This window comes from Saccostrea echinata, unplaced genomic scaffold, assembly GCF_033153115.1.
Source record: "Saccostrea echinata isolate AGI-Se365-2 ecotype Australia unplaced genomic scaffold, CSIRO_AGI_Sech_v1 ptg000009l, whole genome shotgun sequence".
Classification (NCBI taxonomy): domain Eukaryota; kingdom Metazoa; phylum Mollusca; class Bivalvia; order Ostreida; family Ostreidae; genus Saccostrea; species Saccostrea echinata.
This window is the reverse complement of record NW_026889758.1, coordinates 45,822,263-45,850,260: the sequence shown is the minus strand read 5'-3', so window position 1 is coordinate 45,850,260 and position 27,998 is coordinate 45,822,263. Positions and strand designations below refer to the sequence as shown.

The following is a 27,998-nucleotide window of genomic DNA, read 5'->3' as shown; positions in this document are numbered from 1 at the left end:
GCTTTACTTAGTTCTTTGTACTTAACGGGATTTGAGCCTCGGGATTGACTCCAGAATTAATAGGAAGATTATGCCCTTTCATTGAAGTCAAAGGAAATCAGTAACGTTATTTTTTTGTGTTTTTATTTGATTTGAATCAAACTTACTTACTCAGTTACTTACGTAGTTCTCTTCATGCTTTGAGCACATAAGGCCTGCATAGATCAATATTTACAGCGCAAAAAATGAAGAAAAAATATTTTGGCAATGAATATTGTAAATTCACTTTAGTTCAATGCTGTAACTTTAGGCAAGCAAGTTGTTCTATAACCCTACAGTTTATGAGATTGATCTCCAAGAAGTTCAGGATCTGAGGGATCAATCTCCTGTATGGTGGGGGATACAGACAAACTTCTTAACCAAACGTTGTTGCTATTTAAGTACATGTATTATGATGTGGATCTAGAATATTTATAGGTAAAAGTAAAATCTACATTGTTTGCTCTGTAAATATATCTCATACATCCCAAATGGCTATTGCACTATATCCAATTTGGGGAATTGGTGATCCCAATCTGAGCAGGGTTCGACACTAATTTTTTTAGGCTTTAGTCCGGCCAGACTAGTGCTTCTTTACTTTTACTAGTCCGCATGCAATTTTATGAGTCCGTCAAAAAAGGAAACATCAATGTTTTGTAACATGAATTAAAAAATGAACATTTCAATATACGTTTTTATACTTTTTTTTAAATAAACAAAGCATTTACGTGAAATGGTTTTTTCCACAACACAGATTCGTTGAAATCTCGCGATCAACAGGTACGATCGTATTCCCGATCTCGTTCTTTTTCTCTTTACATTACATCCAAAATGTCTGACATCTTTCTTTTATGTGTCATATAAATTATAATCGCTAGAACATTTTACTTCATATCAATCAGTCGAAAAATTAAGCGCTGACTCGAAATTGTCTAACTACCAGCCAAGAAGGTAGAAAGCTAAAAATAAATGTTGGGTTTTCGAATAAAAGTTGTGGTAAATTATTCATAATGTTTTTCAGGAATTTTTATTGGTCCGTTTGGACTAATTAGCCACAGATTTTATTAGTCTGAATGAAAATGTATTAGTCTGAGACTAACGGACTAACGTTAGTGTCGAACCCTGCTGGATATATGTTGAATAATTTTATATTCTCAATTGTATTTTTTTGGGACGGGTGGGGCTTTTAAATGTACAAAGAAATCCAGTAGGTATTTATTTATAAATAATGTAAAGGTCTGATGACAATTGCTTGAACATCTGTTTTGTATCTCTTCGTAATATACAATAAACTAATCATAATCAACATTGTCTTGTGATTTTTAAACTGTTTCAAAATGTCTTAGTTGATAAAAGCACCAAAAAATTGTGATATTGGCAATTCTAGTGATTTCCAATAGGATGATATAGTTTCCAATAGAATTATATATTAAATAGCATTCTCTGCTATCTTGCACAAATGCCTCATAAGGTACTACCTTAATTTTTTGTGAAGAAACTTGTTAAAATAGGAATACTTTAATGACATATTCTTAGAAAAAATATATTTTATTAAGGAATATGTCATCTGACCTTAAAAAAGAAATATTTTTAAAAAAGTAAATCTGTTTGCTTCTAACATAGGTTTAATAGTAAATGTGTTATTACTGCAGGTGGGACATTGCATAAGAATAACCAGTGGTTACAATGGAGAACTTTGTGTTGTATGAGGAATTAGGAAGGGGAGACCACTCCATCATTTATAAAGGTAGAAGAAAGGGGACCATAAATTTTGTGGCCATCCACTGCATAGAGAAATGCAAACGCCCAGAGGTTACCAATACGGTATGATTTTATTAAATAATCAGTAAATAAAAATTTTTAAACAAAAAGCTAGTGGTTTGATAACAATTTTGGCAGTGTCTTTAATTTGTGACACAATCAAGTTACATTAAAAGCCTCTGAAAGAAATGTTCACCGATAGTAAAAATGATTTATATACTCTGAACATAAGTAAAGTCATCATTTGCATATTCATAAAATAAATTTATAGAAAATTGAAAAAAAAAATCATTTTCTGCATTCACCAATTGAAAGTAATTTGAATAGTTGAAATATACAAGTCTAGTAATTACCAGTGATTTATAGAATTTAAATGTAAATGAAAATTTCTTCTATAGGTTAGAATGACTCATGACATTAGCCACCCCAATGTGGTAAAGTTTTATGAATGGTATGAAACCAGTAACCACTTGTGGCTAGTGGTAGAATTGTGTACTGGTGGAAGTCTGGCCACCCTGATCACACAGGACAGGAATCTCCCTGAGAGCTCTATCAGAAGCTTTGGCATTGATCTGGTCACGGGAATCCATTACATACACTCCTTAGGAATTCTCTTCTGTGACCTCCGACCCACAAAGGTATAAAAACAATTGTGTTGCCTGAATTTCTCATGTCTGTCAATAACTACTGTTGGATATCTTTGAATAGATGATTAGATGAGAGTCCTTATTGTAAAACATTTACAGAATATGTAAAGTAAAAGCTGTAGGAAACAACTGGTCTAAAGATTGGACATTCTCCTGTTTTGATATGGAAAGATTCAAAAAAATTTTATCAGAGTATAAAGATTTATAGAGAGCAAAGTTTCTAATAAAAATATTGAATGTTAGATATGTAAATTAAAACTCAACTGATGGGTGATTCCTTATTTGACAGATTTTACTGGATGGTTCTGGGACCCTGAAATATGCTGACTTTGGTCTGTCCAGAGTAGAGGGGGAGATTTTAGAGGAGCTGTTTGAAAAGTTTGCAGATGCAGGAGAGATGTGGAGTACTGAAGCTGATGTAGAGGAGAATCCACTGTCAAAGAAATACAAAACTACAGGTAGTGTTCAGAACCCACTGTAAAAGAAATACAAAACTAAAGGTAGTGTTCAGAATTCACTGTCAAACAAATACAGGCAGTGTTCAGAACCCACTGTCAAAGAAATACAAAACTACAGATAGTGTTCAGAATCCACTGTCAAAGAAATACAAAACTACAGGTAGTGTTCTACAGGTAGTGTTCAGAACCCACTGTCAAAGAAATACAGGCAGTGTTCAGAACCCACTGTCAAAGAAATACAAAACTACAGATAGTGTTCAGAATCTACTTTCAAAGAAATACAAAACTACAGGTAGTGTACAGAATCCACTGTCAAAGAAATACAAAACTACAGGTAGTGTTCAGAACCCACTGTAAAAGAAATACAAAACTAAAGGTAGTGTTCAGAATTCACTGTCAAACAAATACAGGCAGTGTTCAGAACCCACTGTCAAAGAAATACAAAACTACAGATAGTGTTCAGAATCCACTGTCAAAGAAATACAAAACTACAGGTAGTGTTCTACAGGTAGTGTTCAGAATTCACTGTCAAACAAATACAGGCAGTGTTCAGAACCCACTGTCAAAGAAATACAAAACTACAGATAGTGTTCAGAATCTACTTTCAAAGAAATACAAAACTACAGGTAGTGTACAGAATCCACTGTCAAAGAAATACAAAACTACAGGTAGTGTTCAGAATCCACTGTCAAAGAAATACAAAACTACAGTTAGTGTTCAGAATCTACTGTCAAAGAAATACAAATTTACAGGTAAAACACAGAACCCAGTGTAGACTTTTTATTTAGAGTCCTTTATCAAGAACATGCAAAAACTACAGAAAGTACAAAAGATTAAGAAAACCACAGATAGTGTACATCTGTCTAATAAATCCCACTGTCAAAGAACAGCAAAATATAGACATTAGGTTGGTATTAGTGGTCTTTCTAAATAAACACTCTGAAAATTGTATAAAACTACAGTTAGTGTAAGTCTTTCTGACCACAGGTATCAGGTATACATGTATTTGCAAAATTTATTCTAATACCAACATTTATTCAAAATGTTACCATCTACTAAAATGGAACATTACTTAATGCCTGTAGTTTAATGACTGGAGCATTGTTTTAGTTATGTTCTTTAATGTAAATTATGTATCTTTTTTTTTCATTTAAAGTCCTTTCCTTTTGCATAGGTTTTATTTTAACATGCTTGATTTATATGGGTTTTTTAAAAATATGACTTGAAGTTTAAAAGAAATTGTAATTTTCTGTGGCGGATTAAAAATAAGTTGGTGTGCTGTTGCTGTGTAGACCTCTAGTTTTATATCAGTATCTGTAATAAGAATATGAGCATATATATGAAGGGGGAAAATACTAATACTGAGATCTAACTGATAGGGACTTTGATTTCAGAAAAAGAATATAGTACACATTGTGCGATTACAGTGACTATTTTGTTTAACTTTTTTTCAGGCGCTCCCACTTATATGGCACCAGAAGGCCTTCAATCACATGAAATCACAATTCTCAGTGATCTGTGGTCCCTGGGGTGTGTATTGTATGAATTGTTTACAGGTGAGTTCATATTTGAATATGAGAAACTATAACAGAAATTCATTGTATACACGTATGTATGATTGAACAACATTTCTTATTTTTGTATTTTCCACAGGACATCCTCCATTTTTAGCTGAGTCTTTTCAACAGCTAAAAGAAAAAATTCTACATAAAGATTTACCCCCACCTAAAGTGAAGGGTAACTCTCAGTTTTTCTCTATTTTTTTCTTATACATGTATGTACACTTCCAAAGCAATTTTAAAGTAATTGACACTGATATCTCTATAATGATGAAAAGATTTCCAGGTTCATGCTACATGTATTTATTAATGGATACAGTTTACTGTATATATGTAGCACAGAATGAGTTCCTTTCACAGTTATCAGCATATACATATGTATTCTGTTTATGGTTACAATATGTATTCTGTTTGCAGGTAGTAGGTTTTCATCCAAGCCATCTCCAGATTTCCAGAATCTGTTAGAGGGACTTCTGCAAAAGGATCCTGATAAAAGGTAGATCTAGAGGTTAAATGTTTTAAAGGATGGGTCAATGTTATGAAATGACAAAAATAAACTATATTAGTATATCATGATTGACTACTTCCAAGTCAAAAATGTCATTAAACAAAAAGCCCAAAAAAGCAAAAAAGACTCTGATTGGACAAATTTTAAACAAGTGAGAAATAAGTTTAATAATATGAAAAAACATGCAATTGAAAATTACAAGAATAATCTAGAATTACATCTTACTGACGCTAGCAAAAACAACTCGAAACTATACTGGAAATTATTGAAGGATGTTTTTAAAACTAAAGTTACCTCTGATATTCCACCATTACAATATATAACAGATACTGGTTGTACAAATATTGTTTATTCAAATGAAGAGAAAATAGATGTACTCAATAATTATTTCACATCTGTATCATGTGTTGATGATAGTGGTTCAGAATTACCTGAGGTATATCATGTATGTAACAGTGAAATTAGTAGTATATGTATTACTGAGCAAGAAATAATTGATATTGTAACAATACTTCCTACAAACAAAGCTATTGGTCCTGATAATATAAGCCACAAGATGTTAAAATCAGCAAAGTTTACTATTGTTAAACCACTTTGTTTATTGTTTAATAGATCTCTGAATGAATGTATTTTTCCCTCCGGTTGGAAATTAGCAAATGTACTTCCTCTTTTTAAAAAAGAAGATCCTTCTGTAATGTCTAACTATAGACCAGTTTCATTGTTGAGCTGTGTTGGAAAAATCATGGAAAGAGTTGTGTTTAAATATATTTATAATTATTTTCATGACAATAATCTTTTTTATAAATATCAGGCTGGTTTTTTACCTGGTCACTCAACAGTGTACCAGTTAATAGAAACATATGACAATATTGTAAAAGCTATTGATGATGGAAAATTTTGTTGTATGGTATTTTGTGATCTTTCAAAAGCGTTTGATCGTGTTTGGCACAAAGGTATTTTATTTAAACTTAAAACATATGGAATTTCTGGTAGTTTGTACAAATGGCTAGAGAATTATCTTGAATGTAGATATCGACGGGTGATGTATCGTAACTTGTTATCAACACCCAAACCCTTATTTGCTGGTGTTCCTCAGGGCTCCGTTTTAGGACCACTTTTGTTTTTAATTTATGTGAATGATGTTGCTGATAATATGGTTACTTTTTGTAGATTATTTGCTGATGACAATTCTTTGCAGCATTCTTCTCATAATATGAAAATTATTGAAAGAGACTTAAACAAAGATCTAAATGCTCTGGAACTTTGGTCTAAAAAATGGTTATTGAAATTTAATCCCTCTAAAACTAAAGCAATAATGTTTAGTACAAAGAAAAACATAGAATATCCTAAGCTTCTTTTTCAACAATGTCAATTGGACTTCATCTCTGAACACAAACACCTCAGAGTATTTTTTTCACACGACGCTAGTTGGTCACTGCATATTGAAAATCTACTGTCTAATGCCTACAAAAAATCATCTCTTTTGAAAAAATTAAAATTTAAAGTAAATCGAAAAACTCTCTCACTCATGTATACGTCATTTATAAGACCGCAACTTGAATACGCTTCAGTGGTATGGGGATGCTGTCAATATAGTGATAACGATAAGTTAGAAAAACTGCAACTTTATGCTGCTAGAATTGTAACAGGGTTAACAACTATAGCTTCTAAAGATTCACTTTACTTTGAAACGGGATGGGAACCTCTAAGTTGTAGAAGACAAGAAGCTAGAATAAAAACTATGTTCAAGCTTCATAATAATTTAGTGCCTGAATACTTAATGGACATACTTCCAGATATGCGCTGTAACACATCTATATACTCTACAAGAAATTCTCAAAATTATGATATTCCAAAATGTCGATTACAAACTTATAAGTCTACATTTATTCCGACAGTAGTTAATGAATGGAACTCAATTCCACTCGAAATTCGAAATTTACAGTCAATGTCAAAATTCAAATCTAAAATTAGTACTAAAAAATCTGCTCCACCATCATACTTTGATTACGGTAACAGACGACTAAATGTTCTGCAAACCAGACTACGGCATAATTGCGTATTGAATAGCGATCTTTATAGATGCAATTTAATATCAAGTCCTTTATGCTCCTGTGGTAAAGTTGAGGATACATATCATTATTTTTTTGTATGTCCAAAGTATGAGAAAGCCAGAAAAGAATTTTTAAATAAATTTTTACAATTTGACAAGATCCACATTCTAGATACTCATGTCTTATTATGGGGGGTAGATTCATTGAATGCTGCAGAAAATGAACGTCTCTTTTCTTTTGTTCAATCATTTATTAAACATTTTGGTAGATTTCCTTGTTAGCATTAATTAATGTATCAGTATATGCATTGGTACAAAATTAAGTGTATCTATATATCAGCAAAATGCATCGTTTTGTAAACTTTTGCAAATATTGTATACTTTAAAACTTCATGTTTAACTGTGACGATTTAAATGTGTAATTTACATGTAGGGAGAGGGCGTAATAAGTTTTCAGAACTTGTGCCTAATCCCATTGTATTTATTAATTACAATAAAATATGTTCAAACCAAAAATGTCACTTACAGAAACTTCAGTTCAGTGTATTTATACCTCCCATGTTCCTTACAGTCATAACATGTAAGATTTTTATTATCTTTCAGAATGGGTTGGCCAGGTTTGGTAAATCATCCATTTTGGCAAGGACGACTGAGTCATTTAGCTAAAGACCTTGTGACTTCACAGGAGGTGAGGGGTAGCATTGTTAACACGGGCAGGAGCAGTGTGCTGGTAGAGGGGACAGCCTCAGCCCTGGGCAGAATCAAAACTGTGGATCTCAAGAAGAGCATGGACCGCCCTGTGTCAACATTGGAAACAGAGGGGACCAGACCAGGTCACCAGTTTATCACTGTGCCTGGATAATTTATTTTTTTTTCAATGAGAAGAATGAAATATGATAGTTAGAGGAAATTTAATGTAGAAATATTTTGAAACAATTAAGTTTTCTTTGTATGTAGGATCAACCTTGGGGGATTACATGAGACCCAAAACAGCCCCTGGTAATGAAGGAGGCTCTTTGTTTACCTTAAGGTTAGTACATGTATTATTCATTGAAGTTTGTTTTAGATACTTGTGTGTAATACAGTACATTTACATTAATTCTAAACAAACAGCCTGTAAATTTTGCATAAGAAAGAAAATCTACTGTATATTAAAAACATATTTTATACGTGATTTTATACATGCCATTATATGTGTATGTATAATTGTAGTCCATGTAGCAGCAGTAATTATATTACACACTTTTTGTAATCAAAATTATACACATGAAATTATTTAGTAATGACTGCTAATACAGTATATTTCTATGTTTATCAGTACTCGGCCACCTACTGCTGTTCCTCCTGATGAGAAATTGGCCCCCACTCAGAAACCCACCCAGTCCCCATTATCTACCAGAGAAGTCCGGGAAACAATCGGGACTACTGCTGGAGAATATCACAGTGAGGAGACTAAAAACGTGGCACTGGAACTCATCTACCATCATAGTGACTTTCACGTTACACCTATTGTGGACAACACAAAGGTTTGTCTACTTTACTAATGAGAAAATATATTTTTTGGAGGGAGGGAGGGGGATTCGAAATACAATAGGACAAGTATACATCTCCAAGCTTGTGGATTTATTATGAAATAAATAAATAAAAATACCCACTTTTAGTCACAGATATTTTCCTCTGTCAAGTCATCATCATTATACAGATGTTCAGAATTAGAGATTTATCATTCATATGCTGTTAAAGTTTTCAAAAATATTGACATTGTTGAGGGATTGCCTATCTACATTTTAGATTCTTATGCATGCACATCATCAAGTTAAGGTGGTATTTTTTTTTTATTTGTTGGTCTATTTTATACTTTCACTTTACTCTCTAATTTTTCAAAGTTTGCACCAAGTTCAGAGGAATTTTTTTTTTTGTTCAAACATTAATTTCACATGTTTTTGGAAGGAAGGAAGAGAAATAACAAGAAAAGCTGTGTTTGTGAAAATTGCATGTTTTTAGATGAAAAATAAACCTGGGTTAAGGAGAGTTAAAATTGAAAAACAAATATTGGAAAAGAGAGATCAAACACAATAAAATATACACATGCAATGATTGAAAATGTTCTCTATTTTTGGAAATGTTTACAAGGATGTCTTATAATAATGTTTTTTTTTGGGGGGGGGGGAGTTCTGTTGTTAGTGCATGTATTCAAGTAGATGCATGAATTTTTGTTTATAAATTGTATTAATATTAATTCTTAGATATATTTACACATTTTTTACTACTTTGTGAAAACCTAAGCTTTTCAAAATACAGAAAGAAATTAAGAAGTATTTCCAGCTTATAATATATCTAACAATGTCAGTTTTCCTCATTTTGATTCCAGATTCAGAAACCAGGGACAGCAAAGTTTGATTCCAAAATTCTGCCTGTTCCACCATTCCCAGGTAAACATTCAGAGTATACACATAAATGTTTTTGCATGAGTTTTGCAATATATCCTATTTTAACTAGCTGCCATGTAAAATAAACAATATTCATTAAAACATGCTTGAAGTAAAATATAAGCTTATAGTAAAATGCCAGGGACAAACAATTTTGATTCATTATAAACGTAATTCATTATAATTCCTATAAGTTCATAATATTTTTTAAAGTTAAGGGATTGAAAATCAAGAGTGAACAATGAGCTTGTTCACTGTAACTGTATTTTATTGTATTTAAAATAAGATGATGTACTATATTATTAAAATGCCATTTCTTGTGTACAAGCTTGTTCATGAAGTCATCCAACTAATACATACATGTATTTTATATAACATTTTTTCATGGCTTATTTTGAATTACATTTTTAACTGAAAATTTTAGCTGAAAAAATGGTGACCATGTCAGAGAAAGAGCTCTCCAAGCATATCAAGGCCATTTGTGATGGGCTGTCAATCAGTGAGAAGGGCCCTCCCTCCCAGAAAAGGATCCACCTTCTTCACTATCTGACAGGAATCTCTACCAATCCTCAGGTGGCTACACAACTCACAAAGAATCACATCCTGTCAGTGCTTGCCAAAGTTGTTAAAGAAACTCAACATCTAGATGTGTGAGTAGATTGACTAATTTGAAAAGGAATTTGAATCTTAATTTTTAAATTCATTTTTATCTGTGATGGTAACTAATATGCAACTTTTAAAAAAAATACTGTCTAAACACAAGATGTGTTTTAATATTGACAAGTATTCTAGCATTTCATTTAATTCTTGAATCAGTTTGAGGCTTGTTAAGCTATTTGGTTTAACCTGTGCAAAAGTTCATATAAAAGTTACATCATTTTGAATCCAGGAAGACCAAGGCAGCCCGTGTAATTGGCTTGATTGCTGGAAATGCAGAAGATCTGGATGAGAGTGTGAATGTCTCGGAATCCATTGCTATTCTGACAGAAGTCATCAGAGAGAATGTAAAGAATGGGAAACTAAAACAGGGGGTTCTGCCTGCTGTAGGGGAACTTCTGTACTTCATAGCACAACAGGTAAGAAGCTGAGGGTTCCAACTACTGTAATAGACCTCCCATATTTCATGGCCAAACAGTGGGTCATGATATTTGACTGATTAAGAAGTAGGATATTCAAGCCAGTTGTAGGGAAATCCTTCACTTTAATATGCCTGGTGTACAACATTGTCATTACAAGACTACATCAACACTAATAAAGTTTATCCATGTTTAGTATATCACCTCCATCAAACGAGTGAAATTTGGAGGGAGATACTGAGTTTACCCATGTCTCTCTCAATGTCTGTCTGTACATCTGTGCATTCATCCCACTTTGAACCTAGTCTGAAGCTACTGAATCTCAAACAGACTCAAAATATTGTGTCTGCTACATAAACAAAATCGAAGGGGGCTGTGTTCAAGATCTTAACAGCTAGTCTGACTGCTAGGCTAGATATCTAGGTGTATTGAACACACTGTATGAATTGATGCTTGTTATTCCTACTTGGGGCTAGCCTTATGTTCATTCACCTTTGTAGCAATATCTAGCTCTGATTTATTATACTCTTATAAATAGAATGAATATTGCAGGAAGTCAAGCATGGAAAGAATTGTGACAACTGGAGTGTATCATCCATGACCTACACAGTGATCATCCGATGCTGTAGAGAGGGGGTATTTATTATCAAATTTTGTGAAAATCTTTTACGTTTCAATTGTTACGATCTATAGCAATTGAATGCAGGCATGTATACTTTCAGTATACAAGATCATTGATTCATTTTGAAAAAAGAAATGCTTGCAGTGTTTTAAAGAACTGTTCATTTTAAAGCACATCTTTACAAAGAACTTAATGTCTAAGACCAAAATGTAATTTTGAAAATAACTTTTTTTTTTACATTGATATGAAAATGGTTTTAATCTTTTTAAAAAGAATTTAGAAGGGTATATTTATGCAGGCAATTTCTAACAGAATCATTAATTCTGTAAGATTTTACAATCACCCTTTTGGCCTTAGTAGTAAATTATTTTGTAAAATGGGTCACAGGAACTTAATATCTACATGTAAACATGTACTAGTATATGAGATAAGCACACTTTTTTGAAGTTTACTAAGAGAATGATGTATTTTTTGGTGATTACAGGAGGATGCTGTTGTGAATCACATAGCAGCAAAAACTGTAGAGAATGTTGTAGCTACACTGGGGAATCATGCTCAGGTAAGGATCTAATCTGTGACAAAAATAAAAATACAGGTGTACATTCTCAGTTATTTTTAGATATTTTTTAAAGATATTTTTGTACATGCTTAAGCTTTAACAGATAAATAAATATACAAGAATACTTTTTATTTTCAGAAATTTGTCAGCAATGAGATGGGACAGTCTTTGTGGTACATTTTTAAGCATTCCACAGTGGATTCACTGCGAATTACAGCACTTAATGTAAGTTTTGTATGCTGAGTGTAGCAATACATGTAGTTGGTTTTAGATGTCTTAAATTTTCATATAAGTTTTTGAAACACTTTTTTATCGTTACAAATAAACGCTATCAAATGAAGTTCAGCCTTTTATTTCATTTATTCATTAAAAGCTGGATCTAATTTTCTATCAATTTTCTGTAAAAGAAAAACAATAACTTGCCTTTGAATTTCAGGCCCTGTGTAGAATCACTCACCACAACCCCCAGGTTTTCCAGAGTGTCATCGATACAGTTGGCATGACAACCATTTTGTCAGCCCTGTCGTTCGGTATCACCAGGATCCAGCAGGCTATTGTCACTATGTTTGGAGCTTTGATTGCCTCTGGACAGTACCTCAATAGGATTGTTCAAGATAAGGTGAGTGATAGTGTAAGATTTTAGATTTGTGTTAAAGTGCATCTTATTCATTGAACCACTTCCTAGATTATTGTCAAATTTGGAAATCAAATGGATAGAATTTTAAATGGCAATTTATAAATTATCATTTGAAAATTATTATTTATTTGTTATTTGCCCTTAAATTTTCCATTTTATTTGATATAATTGAATTAAATTAATTTCAAATTGATTTTTATGTATCTTTCAACTTTTTTATTTTGTTTTTTTTAATTTTGCTTTTCCAGGACTTTCTTCAGAAGCTTATCAAGTTACTTGACTCCCCGTCTGTTGTTATCAGAGCGAAGGCTTTTGTTGTCATCCATGAAGTTGTCAAGAATAATTATGATCTTCTGCTCAACAGTTGTCAACTAAGGTGCCAAGAAAACTTATTTACAATACAGTTTGTATGAGTACTATTTTTGTACTGCACAAGTAGCATTTTACAAAATGCCTGTGTACTGTATTTCTGTAGAGTTCCTTTATGACATGTATGATAAGCTACCAAAATCAAATTCATAGCTTTCTTTCGCTCGTTTACTCCCATAATTTTTCTTCACCCATCATTATTTTCCATTATCTGCAATAATTCCTTTCAACCACATATATTTCATTTATTGAGGTTGGTGATGTATATAGAGCGAGACAGTCGTCGCCAGACCCCAAGGGACGGTAAAGTGGAGAACAATGGCTCAGATTGCAGTGAATATCTGATGCAATGTCTAGATCTTCTCATCAATCACATTGTAGATGTTGTTCCCAAGATCTTCAGTAAGGACAAGAAACAGTCATTTAGTAGTGATGTGTCATTTGCAAACAGAATTGTAAAAGAGTTGTCTCTCCTTTGTGTGAATATTCTCATACTTTCATTTATATATAATAAATTCATTTTAAAAAGAAATGAATATATAACCAGTATTTCCCGGTTGTTGTGAAATGTTGAAAATATCATAAACAAGTTGAAAAAAAAATAATTAGAAGATATTGTTGAGATAACAGTAGGGAAAAATGAGAATGTTATATGTGCATGTACTTATTGTATGTTTTGTTTACAGAAGAGATTGTGTCCTCATTAGATGCTGTGATGGGGAGGAAACATCCGAATGCTGTTCAGGCCAAACAGCTGCGATCATCTCTTCCCCTCATACATGTGTTTCTGCACCTCGTCACAAGTCAGGTACAGTGTACATGTATATATTAATATTTATTTATTTGACTCTGAAAAATTGTATAGTTTTGATTTGTAAAAGTTTTGCACAATATAAAGTAAGAACATTTGTATATGGAATGCATGATAGAGATTAGAGAGCATAGGTTAGTGTTCAAGTGGCAACCAGCTCAGCAATATGTTAATTTCCCAACCATAATGTTTTTACACAGATATTCAGACCAAAGATTGTAAATGAGGAATTCATCAAAAACCTATCCTCTTTGCTTTCTCATATCAGGAGTATTGAGGCAGGGGAGACAAATATAGAAGGAGCTAGTGGTAAGGAAATGTATACATATACCAGGAGTCATCTTTTAAAAATTGTAATGAAAGCTCATCAAGTTTAAAAATATTTTTTTTTCATAAATAATGAACAATTAATCATTATAAACTTGATTTTATTAACTCAGAATTTCCCCAATACACTAATGCATTATTATTTTTGAAATATTTTGTACTGTGGCTTAAAAAAGATAGAAGTTACAATGAGCTTATTATTAACTCATTGTTGAATAATCTATTTAAAGCAGACAGGCCAAAAGGTATGCATATTCTTAGTGTGCTTATAAGTATGACTCCCATTTCTGCTTGCTGCTTCTCTTCACTCCAAATGCAAACAAGCCTGTATTGCATTCCTTCATCAGCGGTCCATAGATATATAAAAATCTACAATTATATTGTATTGTAGATACATTTTGTATCAAGATAATGAACCTTATCTGTCAGAACAACCAATCATTTCAATGAAATAGATTCATCTTTATGTAAATATTGCATTTTTTAAACTAAATTTTGTTGGTCTTTATGCTTTCAAGCTAAGTCTTGACTTAAATATTAAAAAAAAACCCAACTTCTTAAGGATTCCTACTCAGCTTTTGTAAATGTACAAATATCCTCTTTTCTGAAAGAGTTTTACATTAAATTTCAAATACAGTGGTACCTCGGTATATTGCCAACTTTTGTCCAAGACAGATTTTGGCATTAAAGCGAGGGTGGCAATATAACGAATTCTGCTATAAATTAAAATTCAGTGGGTTATCAAAACAAAATAAATAGATTACGTAATTTATTTCAGTTACAATCTATTTATGTCACATGTGTATAAGGGCAGTTGAAAAAAAGTCACTATTATCATTTTTTTTATTTATTTATTTATTATTATTATTTTTTTTTTTACAATATTTTGACTAAAAAGAAATAGAATATCAGAATATTGAACGCATCAATTTCCTTTCGTCATGCTCTAAGAATTGATGCCAAAAATGTCGGTGGCCGTTATATAGCCTCTTGGTATAAAAAAGTTTTTGAGAATTATCATTAATTTCATCTGAATCGAAAGTAGATTATTTCACTGTCTCAAAAATTTCTGAATCAGTTAAAAAGTTCGGTTGGTAAAGCATCATGACTGACGAATGGTAAGTCACATGTCAGAATACGTCAACCTGTTATATTAAGCATTTTCATGTTTGCTAGTACCTGTGTACTCTTCCGATTCTGTTTTGATATTTATCAATCAAACAATGCCCGACAATTAAAGAAAATGTCAGGGCTAACGGAATCCTTAATATTTTCACGTGCGAAATTATGGTAGCCTAAAAATTGATATGGGGTTTCCTTTTTGATCGATAGAATGGCTTCTTAATCTAAGGGGACACAAATGAATTTTTGCATTTATTATGGTTTTGTGCATTATCCAATATAAGCAATAATCGGCCATTTACAATCAAATAGATCGATTGTTGATCAATCTTTTTTTTTTGTAATCTAAATTTGTACGCTTTCTCTCGCCTGACGTTTCATTTCTGTGATGAAATAATTCTTCTATCTTAAAAACACACGCCAAAGACATTGCTAATTATTTTGAGTTTAATACAACGATTATTTTTAATTTAGCTGAATTCCTTGTCCAGGCAGTCACGCTTCACTGCAACCACTGTCAAAGCACGGGTGTGGTGTCCAAATTACCGACACGCGCTAGATAATTGGCATTGTTACCGAGGGTTTTCCTTACATAATTTGACCTTTTGTTTCCCAAAACCAGTGGCGGATGGCAATAAGCGGGGGTGGCAATATAACGGGTGTATTAACACAGGGTGAAATCCGTTCTTCGAGAATTCTTGGCAATAAGCGAGGGTGGCAATATAACGGAGGGCAATATACCGAGGTAGCACTGTACATGTATATTGATGGAAGTTTAAAATTTTGCTGGTAAACTTACTCTAATATTCACAATCATGTAATTTCTAACCATTCTGACCAAGTTTTACATTCTTAAAAATTTATATGAAATTAATTACGCATTTGTATACATGTATTGGTAAATACACAGATTAAACTGGCTTATTTTAATATGAAATAAATTACTTTATATCTTGTTTGTTTCAGGATCCATCACACCTTCTGAATTTGTGACGACAACCATGTCAGTCCTGGAAGGCATATCCCAGCATCCTCAGATGGTTGCCGATTTCCATCAGGTCATCTTAGAGGGTGTTCTTCCTATCATTGCTGACTTAGTGGTCAGTCAGAATGGTAAGATTCCACTTACAATGAATCTGAACTGTTCTCTCATTTTTTTTTGCTCCATTTCATTTGCAAAAGATACTTTGAATAACTTTATCCCTATGTGGAAATATACTGTAAACAATTAAATCAAAAAGCATAATATATCATACATGTACATGATGTAGTAAAACATGGTTATGGTGAAGTGCCAGGGATGAAAAATTTTTGATTTGTTATAAAAGATATCTTATCATCACAATATGAAGTCACCATGTTCTTTTTTCTGTCCATCCAACTTTGAGTTTGCCCAAATCGTTTCAATGGAGTAAGTTGTGTGAAATTCATTCTTGGCATAAAGATTATTTATGATATGAAAATGTGTCATTTGGTCTTGGTCACAAGATCAAAAAGTATAGTAAATTCTTGTCTTAGCTAGAGTATGCAGAGATTGCAAACATTTATATGTGCATAAAAAGCCTCGGACCTGAGGATGTACCAAGACCCTCACCAAAGGTCATTGGGCAAGTCCAAGGTCACAGAGATTTTAGGTGCAAAACTCTTTTAATGGCATAACTTTGTAATATGGAGTTTTAAAAGCCCATAGATAAAAGAATAAACATGACTTACAACCAAAGCCATTTTTACAAGGTCTTAATTTGTACAATGACGGGATTGCAAAGCTTGCAGAGATTTCAAAAACTCGTACTCTACAAAAAGTTGTTTATGACACATGTGTTGTCTTGAACCTGAGCCAAAGTCATGTGGACATGTCTGGATCACAAGAGATCAAAAGTATTTTAATCAATGTTAAGCCATTGCCAAATGAGCATAGGAGGTTTTTTTTTTTTTAATTTTGATTTAACCACAGAAATTTTACAACTCCAGAAATTATTTTTGTGCTGTATATTCTTCAATTGATTGGTGTGAACATATTTTTATGAGCAAATTTTGTACTTGTACTTGCAGGGGAGACCAGAGCTTTGTCTTTAAGGCTGTTCTCTGACATTGCCTCGGTGTATCTGAATCAAGAACAGTATGCCGGGGGAGAGAAAATAATGAATGTAGCAGGACTTCATAAGATCATCACAGAAAGATTACTTCCACAGTAAATAGACAGAAAAAAATTACTTTTGTTAATATTGCAATTCAGAACTGAAATAAACAGCATTTTATTATTATTATTTTGTTTGTTTTAAGAATCTTTTATTGACATTTTTTTGAAACTGATGAAGACCCCTCCCAGCTTCTAATGTAGAATTGATAGTTTATTGCTTGGATTTCATTTGAATGTTTTTCCAGTGATTTTCAAACTCCTATTTCAATTGACACCTTTTAGATCCCCTTGCATTATACCTGTTATTTTATAAAATGAATTTTCTGTTACAGGTTTGAGCAGATTCTCCTGGATCAGGAGCCCCTTCCCAGCTGTGGGTTGAAGCTTCTACTGACCCTCCTTGATCAGAATGGAGGATTCATCAAACAGTTTGAACAGCTAGGGCTGGTGTCAGTCATATTCCAAGTCATGATGGTAGGGCAAAGGCAGAGATGTATTTGATTATATACTGACAATAGTTTTATTTTGTCAGTCTTTGATTTCATTTATATTTACTTTGGCATATAGAACCGGTAACTAGTGTTTCACACAAATATTTACTATGTCTTCAATGTCTCTGTGATAAATTTTAAGCATATATTATTCACCATTTCTTGAATTCATAAATTTTTTTGAGAGCAGTTAACTTCAGGATTCGTGTTCTGTCTTAAGTACATTCTATACATATATGTACATGTACTGACACATTCATTATATTGTAATTAATAACATTGTCTTGAATATACAGTGAGTTCATTAATGCAGATGCCCTTTGTATCCATGGAGATGGTTTAAATATGAATGCATTTTTTAAATGTATTTATGGTAATTTAAAAGGATCACCAAAGCAATCCCCTGAACAGCTCCATGCAAAGTATAGCTGGAATCCTCAACTGCCTGGTGGCTCATAAAGACACAAATATGAAGGATCTGTATGAACAAGGTAAGAATATTTATAAGGTAGATATAAAAAAAAAACACTATAAACTGGCTAAGTGTACTTATTGCAAAAGTAAAAATTGTTCGCATTTATTCTGTTTGTATATTTTAGTTTATTTTACATACACATGCATATGTATATAAATTATTTAGAAATGGAATACATGTATTCCTGCTTTTTTTAAATTTTTTGACATTAAACTTATTTTTTTAGAATTAGAATTAAATAATCTTAGTAACATAAAAAAACTTCAAAATGGATATTTATCCAGATAATCTCGATCAGTAAAAAAAGCTGCTAAGATTAACAAAGGTGCAATTGTATTTAATGATTTCTTTGAGCTCTTTATTGAGTACATTCTTAAAATTTATATGTGTTAACTCACTTAACTGTTAATATTTATTATATAGTGTATGTGATGTTTGAACTTAACACAGTGCATACATGCTAAAAGTTTAACTATACCTCACAGGATTGATAGACTACTTCACAACCTTGTTTTTTGATGTCACCACGGCCTGTCTGGACACAGACGAACACACAGACAACAAGGTGGCTCTGTCTATGTTACAGAACTTACTAGACACGCTACACAGTATGTTCAAGTATGTCTCCGAGGTTGTCAGGAAAGCACTGCAGGTAGGAAATTAATAGAATAAAAATTAAATATTTATATTTTCAAATCTCAAGACTGAACGAAAAAGACAAGTAAATTAAATTGAAATTTTTAATTTCTAATACAGGTTCAGAAAAGTACTAGATTTGTGTTTATAACACTATATTTCAATATCAAATTCAAAAAAACTTGATTTTCATAACCATATGCTGAAGTACATGTACTTCTAACGAAATCTTTCATATTACAACTAGTAAATTTTGTTCTGGTCATATTTAGTCTCGGGCAGATGAAACATCAGTAAGTTGACAAAGTTGTTTGTGAAAATAGTGTGTACTTCATTTTGCTAGTAATATGAAGTAGTGATTAATTTTTAGATCAATTTATTTCCTAGTTTTTGAATGAGACCACAATAAGTGCACTTAAAAAATTTAAGAAGTTTTCAGACCCTTGATATGTTTTTATACTGTGTTTCAATAAAAGAACAAGAGAGCTGGAGGGGAGGGTGGAAATCGTGAAGCGGAGGAAGCAGAGCAGCTCTTATTGACCAATAAATCACTGACAGACCTCACCACTATCCTCACCCAACTGGTAAGTTATAGATCTCACACTCATTCTGACCAACAAATCACTGACAGACCTAACCACTATCCTCACTCAACTGGTAAGTTATAGATCTCCCACCCACACTGACCAATAAATCACTGACAGACCTCACCACTATCCTTACCCAACTGGTAAGTTATAGATCTCCCACCCATACTGACCAAAAAATCACTGACAGACCTCACCACTATCCTCACCCAACTGGTAAGTTATAGATCTCCCACTCATACTGACCAATAAATCACTGACAGACCTCACCACTATCCTCACCCAACTGGTAAGTTATAGATCTCCCACTCATACTGACCAATAAATCACTGACAGACCTCACCACTATCCTTACCCAACTGGTAAGTTATAGATCTCCCACTCATACTGACCAATAAATCACTGACAGACCTCACCACTATCCTCACCCAACTGGTAAGTTATAGATCTCCCACTCATACTGACCAATAAATCACTGACAGACCTCACCACTATCCTTACCCAACTGGTAAGTTACAGATCCTACACCCACACTGACCAATAAATCACTGATAGACCTCACCACTATCCTTACCCAACTGGTAAGTTATAGATCCCACACCCATACTGACCAATAAATCACTGACAGACCTCACCACTATCCTTACCCAACTGGTAAGTTATAGATCCTACACCCAAACTGACCAATAAATCACTGACAGACCTCAACACTATCCTTACCCAACTGGTAAGTTACAGATCCCACACCCTATTGACCAATAAATCACTGACAGACCTCACCACTATCCTTACTCAACTGGTAGGTTATAGATCCCACACCCATACTGACCAATAAATCACTGACAGACCTCATCACTATCCTCACTCAACTGGTAAGTTACAGATCCCACACACATACTGACCAATAAATCACTGACAGACCTCATCACTATCCTCACTCAACTGGTAAGTTACAGATCCCACACCCATATTGACAATAACTCACTGACAGACCTCACCACTATCCTTACCTAACCGGTAAGTTATAGATCTCCCACTCATACTGACCAATAAATCACTGACAGACCTCACCACTATCCTTACCTAACTGGTAAGTTATAGATCTCCCACTCATACTGACCAAAAATCACTGACAGGCCTTACCACTATCCTCACTCAACTGGTAAGTTATAGATCCTACACCCACACTGACCAATAAATCACTGACAGACCTCACCACTATCCTCACTCAACTGGTAAGTTATAGATCTCCCACCCATACTGACCAATAAATCACTGACAGGCCTCACCACTATCCTTACCTAACTGGTAGTTTATAGATCCTACATCCAAACTGTCCAATAAATAAACCTAGTCACTATACTCACTCCACTTGTAAAAGTTTTAGATTTTCCATCCAAACTAACCAAAAAGTCTCAAATCTTACTGCTGTTCCTGCTCAACTGGTGAAAAGGGTTCTCAATACAAAACAGCTAAGCCATATCAGTTGAGACAATTTATTGTTAAAATTATTTCAGCTGTAATACTCAGTTTACCCATTAGTTTGACTACACTATGATATTTAATTTCATTGTCATATGTTACAGTTATGTTTTGAGGATACTGATATTCAGGATTTCTCCACTAAATGTCTGTCTCTTCTGGTTCAGCTATTTGGAGGGGAGAATAAGGATGCCATGACTCCAGAAAACATGGTAATTTTATCTAAAAATGTGGTATATACAGGATGTCTAATATTATGGTATATATCAAAATTATGGTAAAAATACGTTCAGAGGAATTACCTGTGTTGTGTTTGTAACTTTTCAAGACTTGATTCAAACAATAGAGAATAAATGTACCTATTTCATATATATATGAAATAGCTTTAAAGTAGGGATGTCAACGAATAGTCGACTATTCGACTATCAGTCAAATGGACCAACAATCGAATAATGAAACAACATTTGAATATCATTATAATTAAATAAATGTAATAAAAGAGTAATAACAAGATGGAATTCTCATCACAAAATTGAGAAACTGTCTTTCCTCAGAGACAGTCAATAAGATAATTTTTCTCAACAAAAAAACAGTTGATTTCCCATGCATGTAGAAAGTATAGTAATTATAAGAGCTTCACTACTGCGAGAATTATTTGGCAGTAATTGCCTGTGTCGATTTTGTAAAAAATTACCAACTAATAAACTGGGCTTTGTTTGTGAAAATATTAATTGGACTTGATCTTATACCGTGTACCAATTATCTTTTGTTATTTTAAGATTTCTCAAATGCAAGGAACAAATCATAGCTGTGACATGTTTTGACACGTCTATAATTATTAGCTCACCTGAGCCGAAGGCTCAAGTGAGCTTTTCTGATCAAAATTTGTCCGTTGTCTGTCGTTGTCATCGGTGTCGTCGTTGTCGTTGTAAACTTTTCACAATTTCATCTTCTTCTCCAGAACTACTGGGCCAATTTCAACCAAACTTGCCACAAAGTATCCTTGGGTGAAGGGGATTCAAGTTTGTTCAAATGAAGGGCCATGCCCTCTTTCAAGGGGAGATAATAAAGAATTGGTGAAAAATTAATAGCATCTTTTAAAAATCTTCTTCTCAAGAATCAGAGGGCCAGGAAAGATGAAACTCACATGGAAGCATCCTCAGGTAGTGTAGATTCAAGTTTGTTCAAATCATGACCCCTGGGGGTAGGGCGGGGCCACAATGGAGGATCAAAGTTTTACATAGAAATATATAGGAAAAACCTTTCAAAATCTTCTTCTCAAGAACAGCAAAGCCATGATGAGTCATATTTATATGGAAGCATCCTCAGGTAGTGTAAATTCAAGTTTGTTCCAATCATGACCCCCGGGGGAAGGGCAGGGCCACAATGGAGGATCAAAGTTTTACATAGATATATATAGGAAAAACCTCAAAAAAATCTTTTCAGGAACAGCAAAGCCATGATGAGTCATATTTATATGGAAGCATCCTCAGGTAGTGTAGATTCAAGTTTGTTCAAATCATTACCCCCAGGGGTAGGGCGGGGCCACAATGGAGGATCAAAGTTTTACGTAGAAATATATAGGAAAAATCTTTAAAGATCTTCTTCTCAAGAACAGCAAAGCCATGATGAGTCATGATGGAAGCATCCTCAGGTAGTGTAGATTCAAGTTTGTCCAAATCATGACCCCTGGGGGTAGGGCGGGGCCACAATGGACTATCAAAGTTTTACATAGAAATATATAGGAAAAATCTTTAAAAATCTTCTTCTCTGAAACAGCAAAGCCCTGATTGATCATATTTATATGGAAGCATCCTGAGGTAGTGTAGATTCTATTTTGATCAAATCATGACCCCGGGGGTAGGATGGGGCCACAATGGAGGATCAAAGTCTTAAATAGAAATATATAGGAAAATTTCTTCTGAAGAAGAACTGCAAAGCCATGATTAGTCATTTTGATATGGAAGCATCCTCAGGTAGTGTAGATTCAAGTTTGTTAAAATGATGACCCCCGGGGATAAGGTCGGGCCACAATGCAGGATCAAAAATTTTACATAAGAACATATAGGAAAAATATTTCTTCTCAAAAACAGAAAAGCTATGTTTAGTCATATTGATATGGAAGCATCCTCAGGTAGTGTAGATTCAAGTTTGTTCAAATGATGACCCCTGGGATAGGGAGGAGCCACAATGGGAGATCAAATTTTTACAAAGGAATATATGGGAAATTTTTTTTAAAATCTTCTCAAGTACAACAAAGCCATTTCTTATATTGACATGGAAGCATCATCAGGTAGTTTAAAATTCAAGCCCCCCCCCCCCCCCCAAAGTACTGTAGATTCCTTATTTTACGCGAGTACTTATTATCGCGAAATGGCCCAAGGGCGTCAAATTGCGAGAATAATAATTCGCGAATGGGTGATTTATCTACAGATTTTACATACATTAAAGCCCCATAAAAATAAAAGCGAGTACCGGTAATTTTATTTCGCGAGCGGTGCTTCTCGCGTAATTACGCGATAATTAATTCCTCGCGTATATTTAGGAATCTACAGTAATCTTTTCAATACTGAACTGATTTGTGCTTTTAGCCAATGTGCTCAGGTGAGCGATGTGGCCCCTGGGCCTCTTGTTAAAACAATTTGCTTACATTTTAAACTATTTTGTTTAACAATTTCATAGGCACATGATGTGTATAAAATAGTGTGAGATAACCTCCCCCCCCCCCCCCCCCCCCCCCCAATTTATTTCATAATAAGCTTTCAAAAATATTGGTGGCAATTTTTTTAATGCTTACTAAAATAAAAACTGACTGCATGTACAGACCGATTATTGATTTCTATTGATGGGAAAGTCAAATTAGGCCAACTTTAAAATAATGTTTGCTTGCCCTCTCCCGACTCAGGATGAAAAAATTGAGTTGGTAGGTAAAGAGAATATTTTTTTTTTCAAAGAAAATTTCAAAATCAATGCTGAATTTTCAAAATCTATTTTCTGTATTGCATAAAAAAAAAAATGCTTCCTGGATCAATATAATCCGAGGTAAAACAAAGTTTTGACTTGGGTTATTTTTAGCCAGTTGGTCGGGAGAGGGCAACCAAACAATTTTTAGCTCACCTCAACGAAGTTGGGGGAGCTTATGTAATACCCTTGGCGTCGGCGTCCCAGGTTAAGGTTTTTGGAGCAGTTTTCTTTCAAGTACTTCTATGGCCTATATTAGTCAGAGATGCATGGAGGATGCTTCTAGTGTGTTTCATTGTACCAGTCAAGGTTTCAAATGCTGCAATTTCAGCTAAAGAATGACCAGGTTAATGTTTTTGGAGCAGGTTAAAGTTTTTGGAGCAGGTCTCATTTCCAAGTAACTATAAGCCCTCTATTGACCAAACTTGCATGGATGATACATCTAAGGATGCACACTACTAAACTTGCTTCGGATGCTGGATCTGACCTACATTTTCCGGATGAGTGACTAGGTTAAAGTTTTTGGAGCAGGTCTCATTTCCAAGTAACTATAAGCCCTATATTGACCAAACTTGCATGGATGATACATCTAAGGATGCACACTACTGAACTTGCTTCGGATGCTGGATATGACCTTTATTTTCTGGATGAGTGACCAGGTTAAAGTTTTTGGAGCAGATGTCATTTCCAAGTATCTATAAACTCTATATTGACCAAACTTGCATGGATGATACATCTAAGGATGTACACTACTGGACTTGCTTCGGATGCTGGATCTGACCTATATTTTCCAGATGAGTAACCAGGTTAAAGTTTTTGGAGCAGATCTCATTTCCAAGTAACTATAAGCCCTATATTGACTAAACTTGCATGGATGATACATCTAAGGATGCACACTATTGGACTTGCTTCAGATGCTGGATCTGACCTAAATTTTTGGGATGAGTGACCAGTTAAAGTTTTTGGAGCAGATCTCATTTCCAAGTAACTATAAGCCCTATATTGACCAAACTTGCATGGATGATACATCTAAGGATGCACACTACTGGACTTGCTTCGGATGCTGGATCTGACCTACATTTTCCGGATGAGTGACTAGGTTAAAGTTTTTGGAGCAGGTCTCATTTCCAAGTAACTATAAGCCCTATATTGACCAAACTTGCATGGATGATACATCTAAGGATTCACACTACTGGACTTGCTTCGGATTGTTGATATGACCTACATTTTCCGGATGAGTAACCAGGTTAAAGTTTTTGGAGCAGATCTCATTTCCAAGTAACTATAAGGTCTATCTGAATCAAACTTGCATGGATGATGCATCAAGGGACAAACAATCTCAAAACTTGCTTCGGATGCTGGATTTGACTTACATTTTCTGGCTGAGTGACTAGTTTTAAGTTTTCAGATAAGTCTATTCCCAAGTAACTGCAAGCCCTATCAGACCAAAATTGCATAAATGTTGCATCTAGGGATGCACACTCCTAGATTATTAGTTTAGTGTGGGACTTTGCCTTACTTAAAGACAACATTCGTTGAGGTGAGCTCTGTAATCTCTGAATACCTATGTTTTAAAGATGGCCTTACGTTTCTAAATTTATTTCATATAATCATGCTATCCATGCATACCAGTGAAGTTTGAAATAATTTTTATGCCCCCAGATCAAAAGATCCCGGGGGAATATTGTTTTTGTCCTGTCTGTCTGTTTGTCTGTTTGTCTGTTGTCAACTTAAACCTTGCCCATAACTTTTGATTGGTTGGAGCTATGACTTTCATATTTCACAGGTGTATTCCTTGTGACAAGACCTTTCTTTGGTTACCATCATATTTGACCTTTTGACCTTGACCTTGGAGTTTGACCCACTTTTGCAAAATTTTATGAGACTTTAACCTTGGCCATAACTTCTGAACAGTTCGTGCTTGGGGTTTCAGACTTCACATGTGTATTCCTTGTGACAAGACCTTCCTCTGGATATCAACCTCTTTGACCCTTTGACCTTGACCTAGGAGTTTGACCTACTTTTGAAAAACTTTAACCTTGGCCATAACTTTTGAACGGTTAGAGCTAGGGCTTTCATACTTCACATATGTAATCCTTGTGACAAGACCTTCCTTTGGATACCAACCACTTTGACCTTTTGACCTTGACCTAGGAGTTTGACCTACTTTTGAAAAACTTTAACCTTGGCCATAATTTTTGAATGGTTGGTTCTAGGGCTTTCATACTTCACATATGTAATCCTTGTGACATCACCTTCCTTTGAATACCAACCACTTTGACATTTTGACCTTGACATAGGAGTTTGACCTACTTTTGAAAAATTTTAACCTCGGCCATAATTTTTGAATGGTTGGTTCTAAGGCTTTCATACGTCACATATTTAATCCTTGTGACAAGACCTTCCTTTGGATACCAACCACTTTGACCCTTTGACCTTGACAAAGGAGTTTGACCTACTTTCGAAAAACTTTAACCTTGGCCATAACTTTTGAATGGTTGGTGCTAGTGCTTTCATACTTTACATATGTAATCCTTGTGACAAGACCTTCCTTTGGATACCAACAACTTTGACCTTGACCTTGATGTTTTACTTACTTTTAAAAAACTTTAACCTTCACCATAACTTTTGAACAGTTGCAGCTAGGGCTTTCAAATTTAACATTTTTTATCTTTTGGCCTGGATTTTGACTTGCATTTGAGAAACTTTAACCTTCACCATAAGCTGCCATAAGGGGGCATCAGTGTTTCACAAACACATCTTGTTTTTTTCAGAAAGTGTTTCGAATATTCGACTATCGTTCGAATTATGCAATTGAATAATCGACTAAGGAAAATAAATATTTTGACATCCCTACTTTAAAGTATAATTATAACATTGTACTACAATGTTTTTTTTAATCAAATTTCACCTAGATATCATGCCAAAGTTTTTAATAAGTTTTCTGTTTGAAATATTAAATATGTAATGAGAATTTTAATTAGTCAATGCTTATAAAAATGTTATGCCAGGAGTACTACAGTAAGGCACTGAAGAAAGCTGATGTCAAGAAACAGAAAGTTTTGTTGAGGATAATTAAAAGACTGGTAGGTGGATCTTACAGTTCATTAAATAAGACTAGTTGGTAGGTGGATCTAACAATTTGAGTAGAATATAATTGTTAGACTGGTGGGTGATTCTAACAATTCGTAGACTGGTAGGTGGTATATTAGTTATACTTTAGGTAGATCCAACAATTTTGTCGCATTAAATAAGTAAAGGCATGGATCAAGTTACTGTATATAAGTAAAGACTGAAGGGTGGATCTAAATTCATCTAATAGTTTGTCAATTTACTAGTACACATAGGCAAATACTGCTTGGTGGATTTAAAAGTTGGTTAATTTCTTTATATAATTAAATTCTGATGGGTGGATATAACAGTTTGTTAAGTTACTATACATATGTAAACTGAATCTAGAAACCTAGTGATTTTGTTACTTTTGTATATTCTTTTAATTATATTATATTTGTCTACCTGGTCTTGTTGACTGGATCAATTTTGAAAAGTATTTATATATGTAATGTTATATGTTTATAACCTGTTGCCGCACAACAGGCAGAAAAGTAAGATTTAAATAAAAATCTGTTTGAATTTTAGCTCAGTACAGAGAAGGTGCATATAGAGTCTATGAGACAACATGGGGAAACTTTAGCCAACACCATCAGAAATCTTGTCCAAACTGCCAGGTCAGTTAATGATGATTAAAACACATCAACCAATCAAAAAAAGATCCTCAAGTGTCATTTAAGATCTAGACATAATGATTAATCAGAATTTTGTTTACTTACAGTTCTCATGCAGATGTTGCTATTTCCTCCTTGGCAGCAGACATACTCAAAATGACTGGTCATTTAAAGTAGAAAAACTACAAGCCATGTCCCTTAGATCAGATGTGTTCAAAAGTTGCACAAATTTATGAATGTGTTTCAAGAGTGAACCACTTTGTATCATTAGAATTCAAGGCATACCAGTGTTGATGAATTTTTTGGTGTATCAATGATATACTGCTTGATACTGCACGTGTTTACTCTGTTTATATCACTTTATGTTTTTATATGAATTTTCATTGTAAAATGTAGTACATTCCGTCCTCCTCAAACAAAAATAAAGACTTTCAAAAGTATTGTCTGTGATGTTTTTGCTTCAATACCTTGACACCAAATGTCATGGACTCTGAAATTGGTCAAAGTTTGTAATTGCCAGAAACATTTATTTGTAGGCAGCTTTT

At 33.8% G+C, this 27,998-nt stretch overlaps 1 protein-coding gene across 3 annotated transcripts; it reads left to right on the top strand.

Annotated features, from left to right (window-relative positions):
• Positions 1-27,893, top strand: LOC133182879 (serine/threonine-protein kinase ULK4-like). 3 transcript variants are annotated; one of them, XM_061317725.1, is made up of 33 exons: positions 1-100; positions 1,671-1,842; positions 2,178-2,417; positions 2,716-2,884; positions 4,339-4,440; positions 4,538-4,621; positions 4,861-4,939; positions 7,608-7,837; positions 7,962-8,034; positions 8,323-8,530; positions 8,796-8,825; positions 9,376-9,436; positions 9,858-10,083; positions 10,323-10,509; positions 11,062-11,145; positions 11,616-11,690; positions 11,829-11,915; positions 12,127-12,309; positions 12,576-12,703; positions 12,950-13,098; positions 13,383-13,504; positions 13,708-13,816; positions 14,065-14,079; positions 15,923-16,069; positions 17,009-17,147; positions 17,429-17,570; positions 17,973-18,078; positions 18,548-18,714; positions 19,175-19,282; positions 20,872-20,979; positions 26,740-26,814; positions 27,368-27,456; positions 27,561-27,893. In XM_061317725.1, the coding sequence occupies exons 2-33, from the start codon at positions 1,705-1,707 to the stop codon at positions 27,628-27,630; spliced, it is 3,930 nt and encodes a 1,309-aa protein (XP_061173709.1). In that variant the 5' UTR covers positions 1-100; positions 1,671-1,704; the 3' UTR covers positions 27,631-27,893. The 3 variants fall into 3 exon arrangements, with proteins under 3 accessions (XP_061173709.1, XP_061173712.1, XP_061173711.1); XM_061317728.1 differs by lacking the exon at positions 8,796-8,825 and having other exon boundaries at positions 2-100; XM_061317727.1 differs by lacking the exon at positions 14,065-14,079 and having other exon boundaries at positions 2-100.
• Positions 27,894-27,998: the final 105 nt, after the last annotated feature.

Coding starts and splice junctions, on each gene's coding strand:
- LOC133182879 (XM_061317725.1), top strand. CDS start 1,705: ATGGAGAACTTTGTGTTGTATGAGGAATTAGGAAGGGGAGACCACTCC. Junction 1,843..2,177: donor GCCCAGAGGTTACCAATACG/GTATGATTTTAT, acceptor TTTCTTCTATAG/GTTAGAATGACTCATGACAT. Junction 17,571..17,972: donor TCATATTCCAAGTCATGATG/GTAGGGCAAAGG, acceptor GTAATTTAAAAG/GATCACCAAAGCAATCCCCT.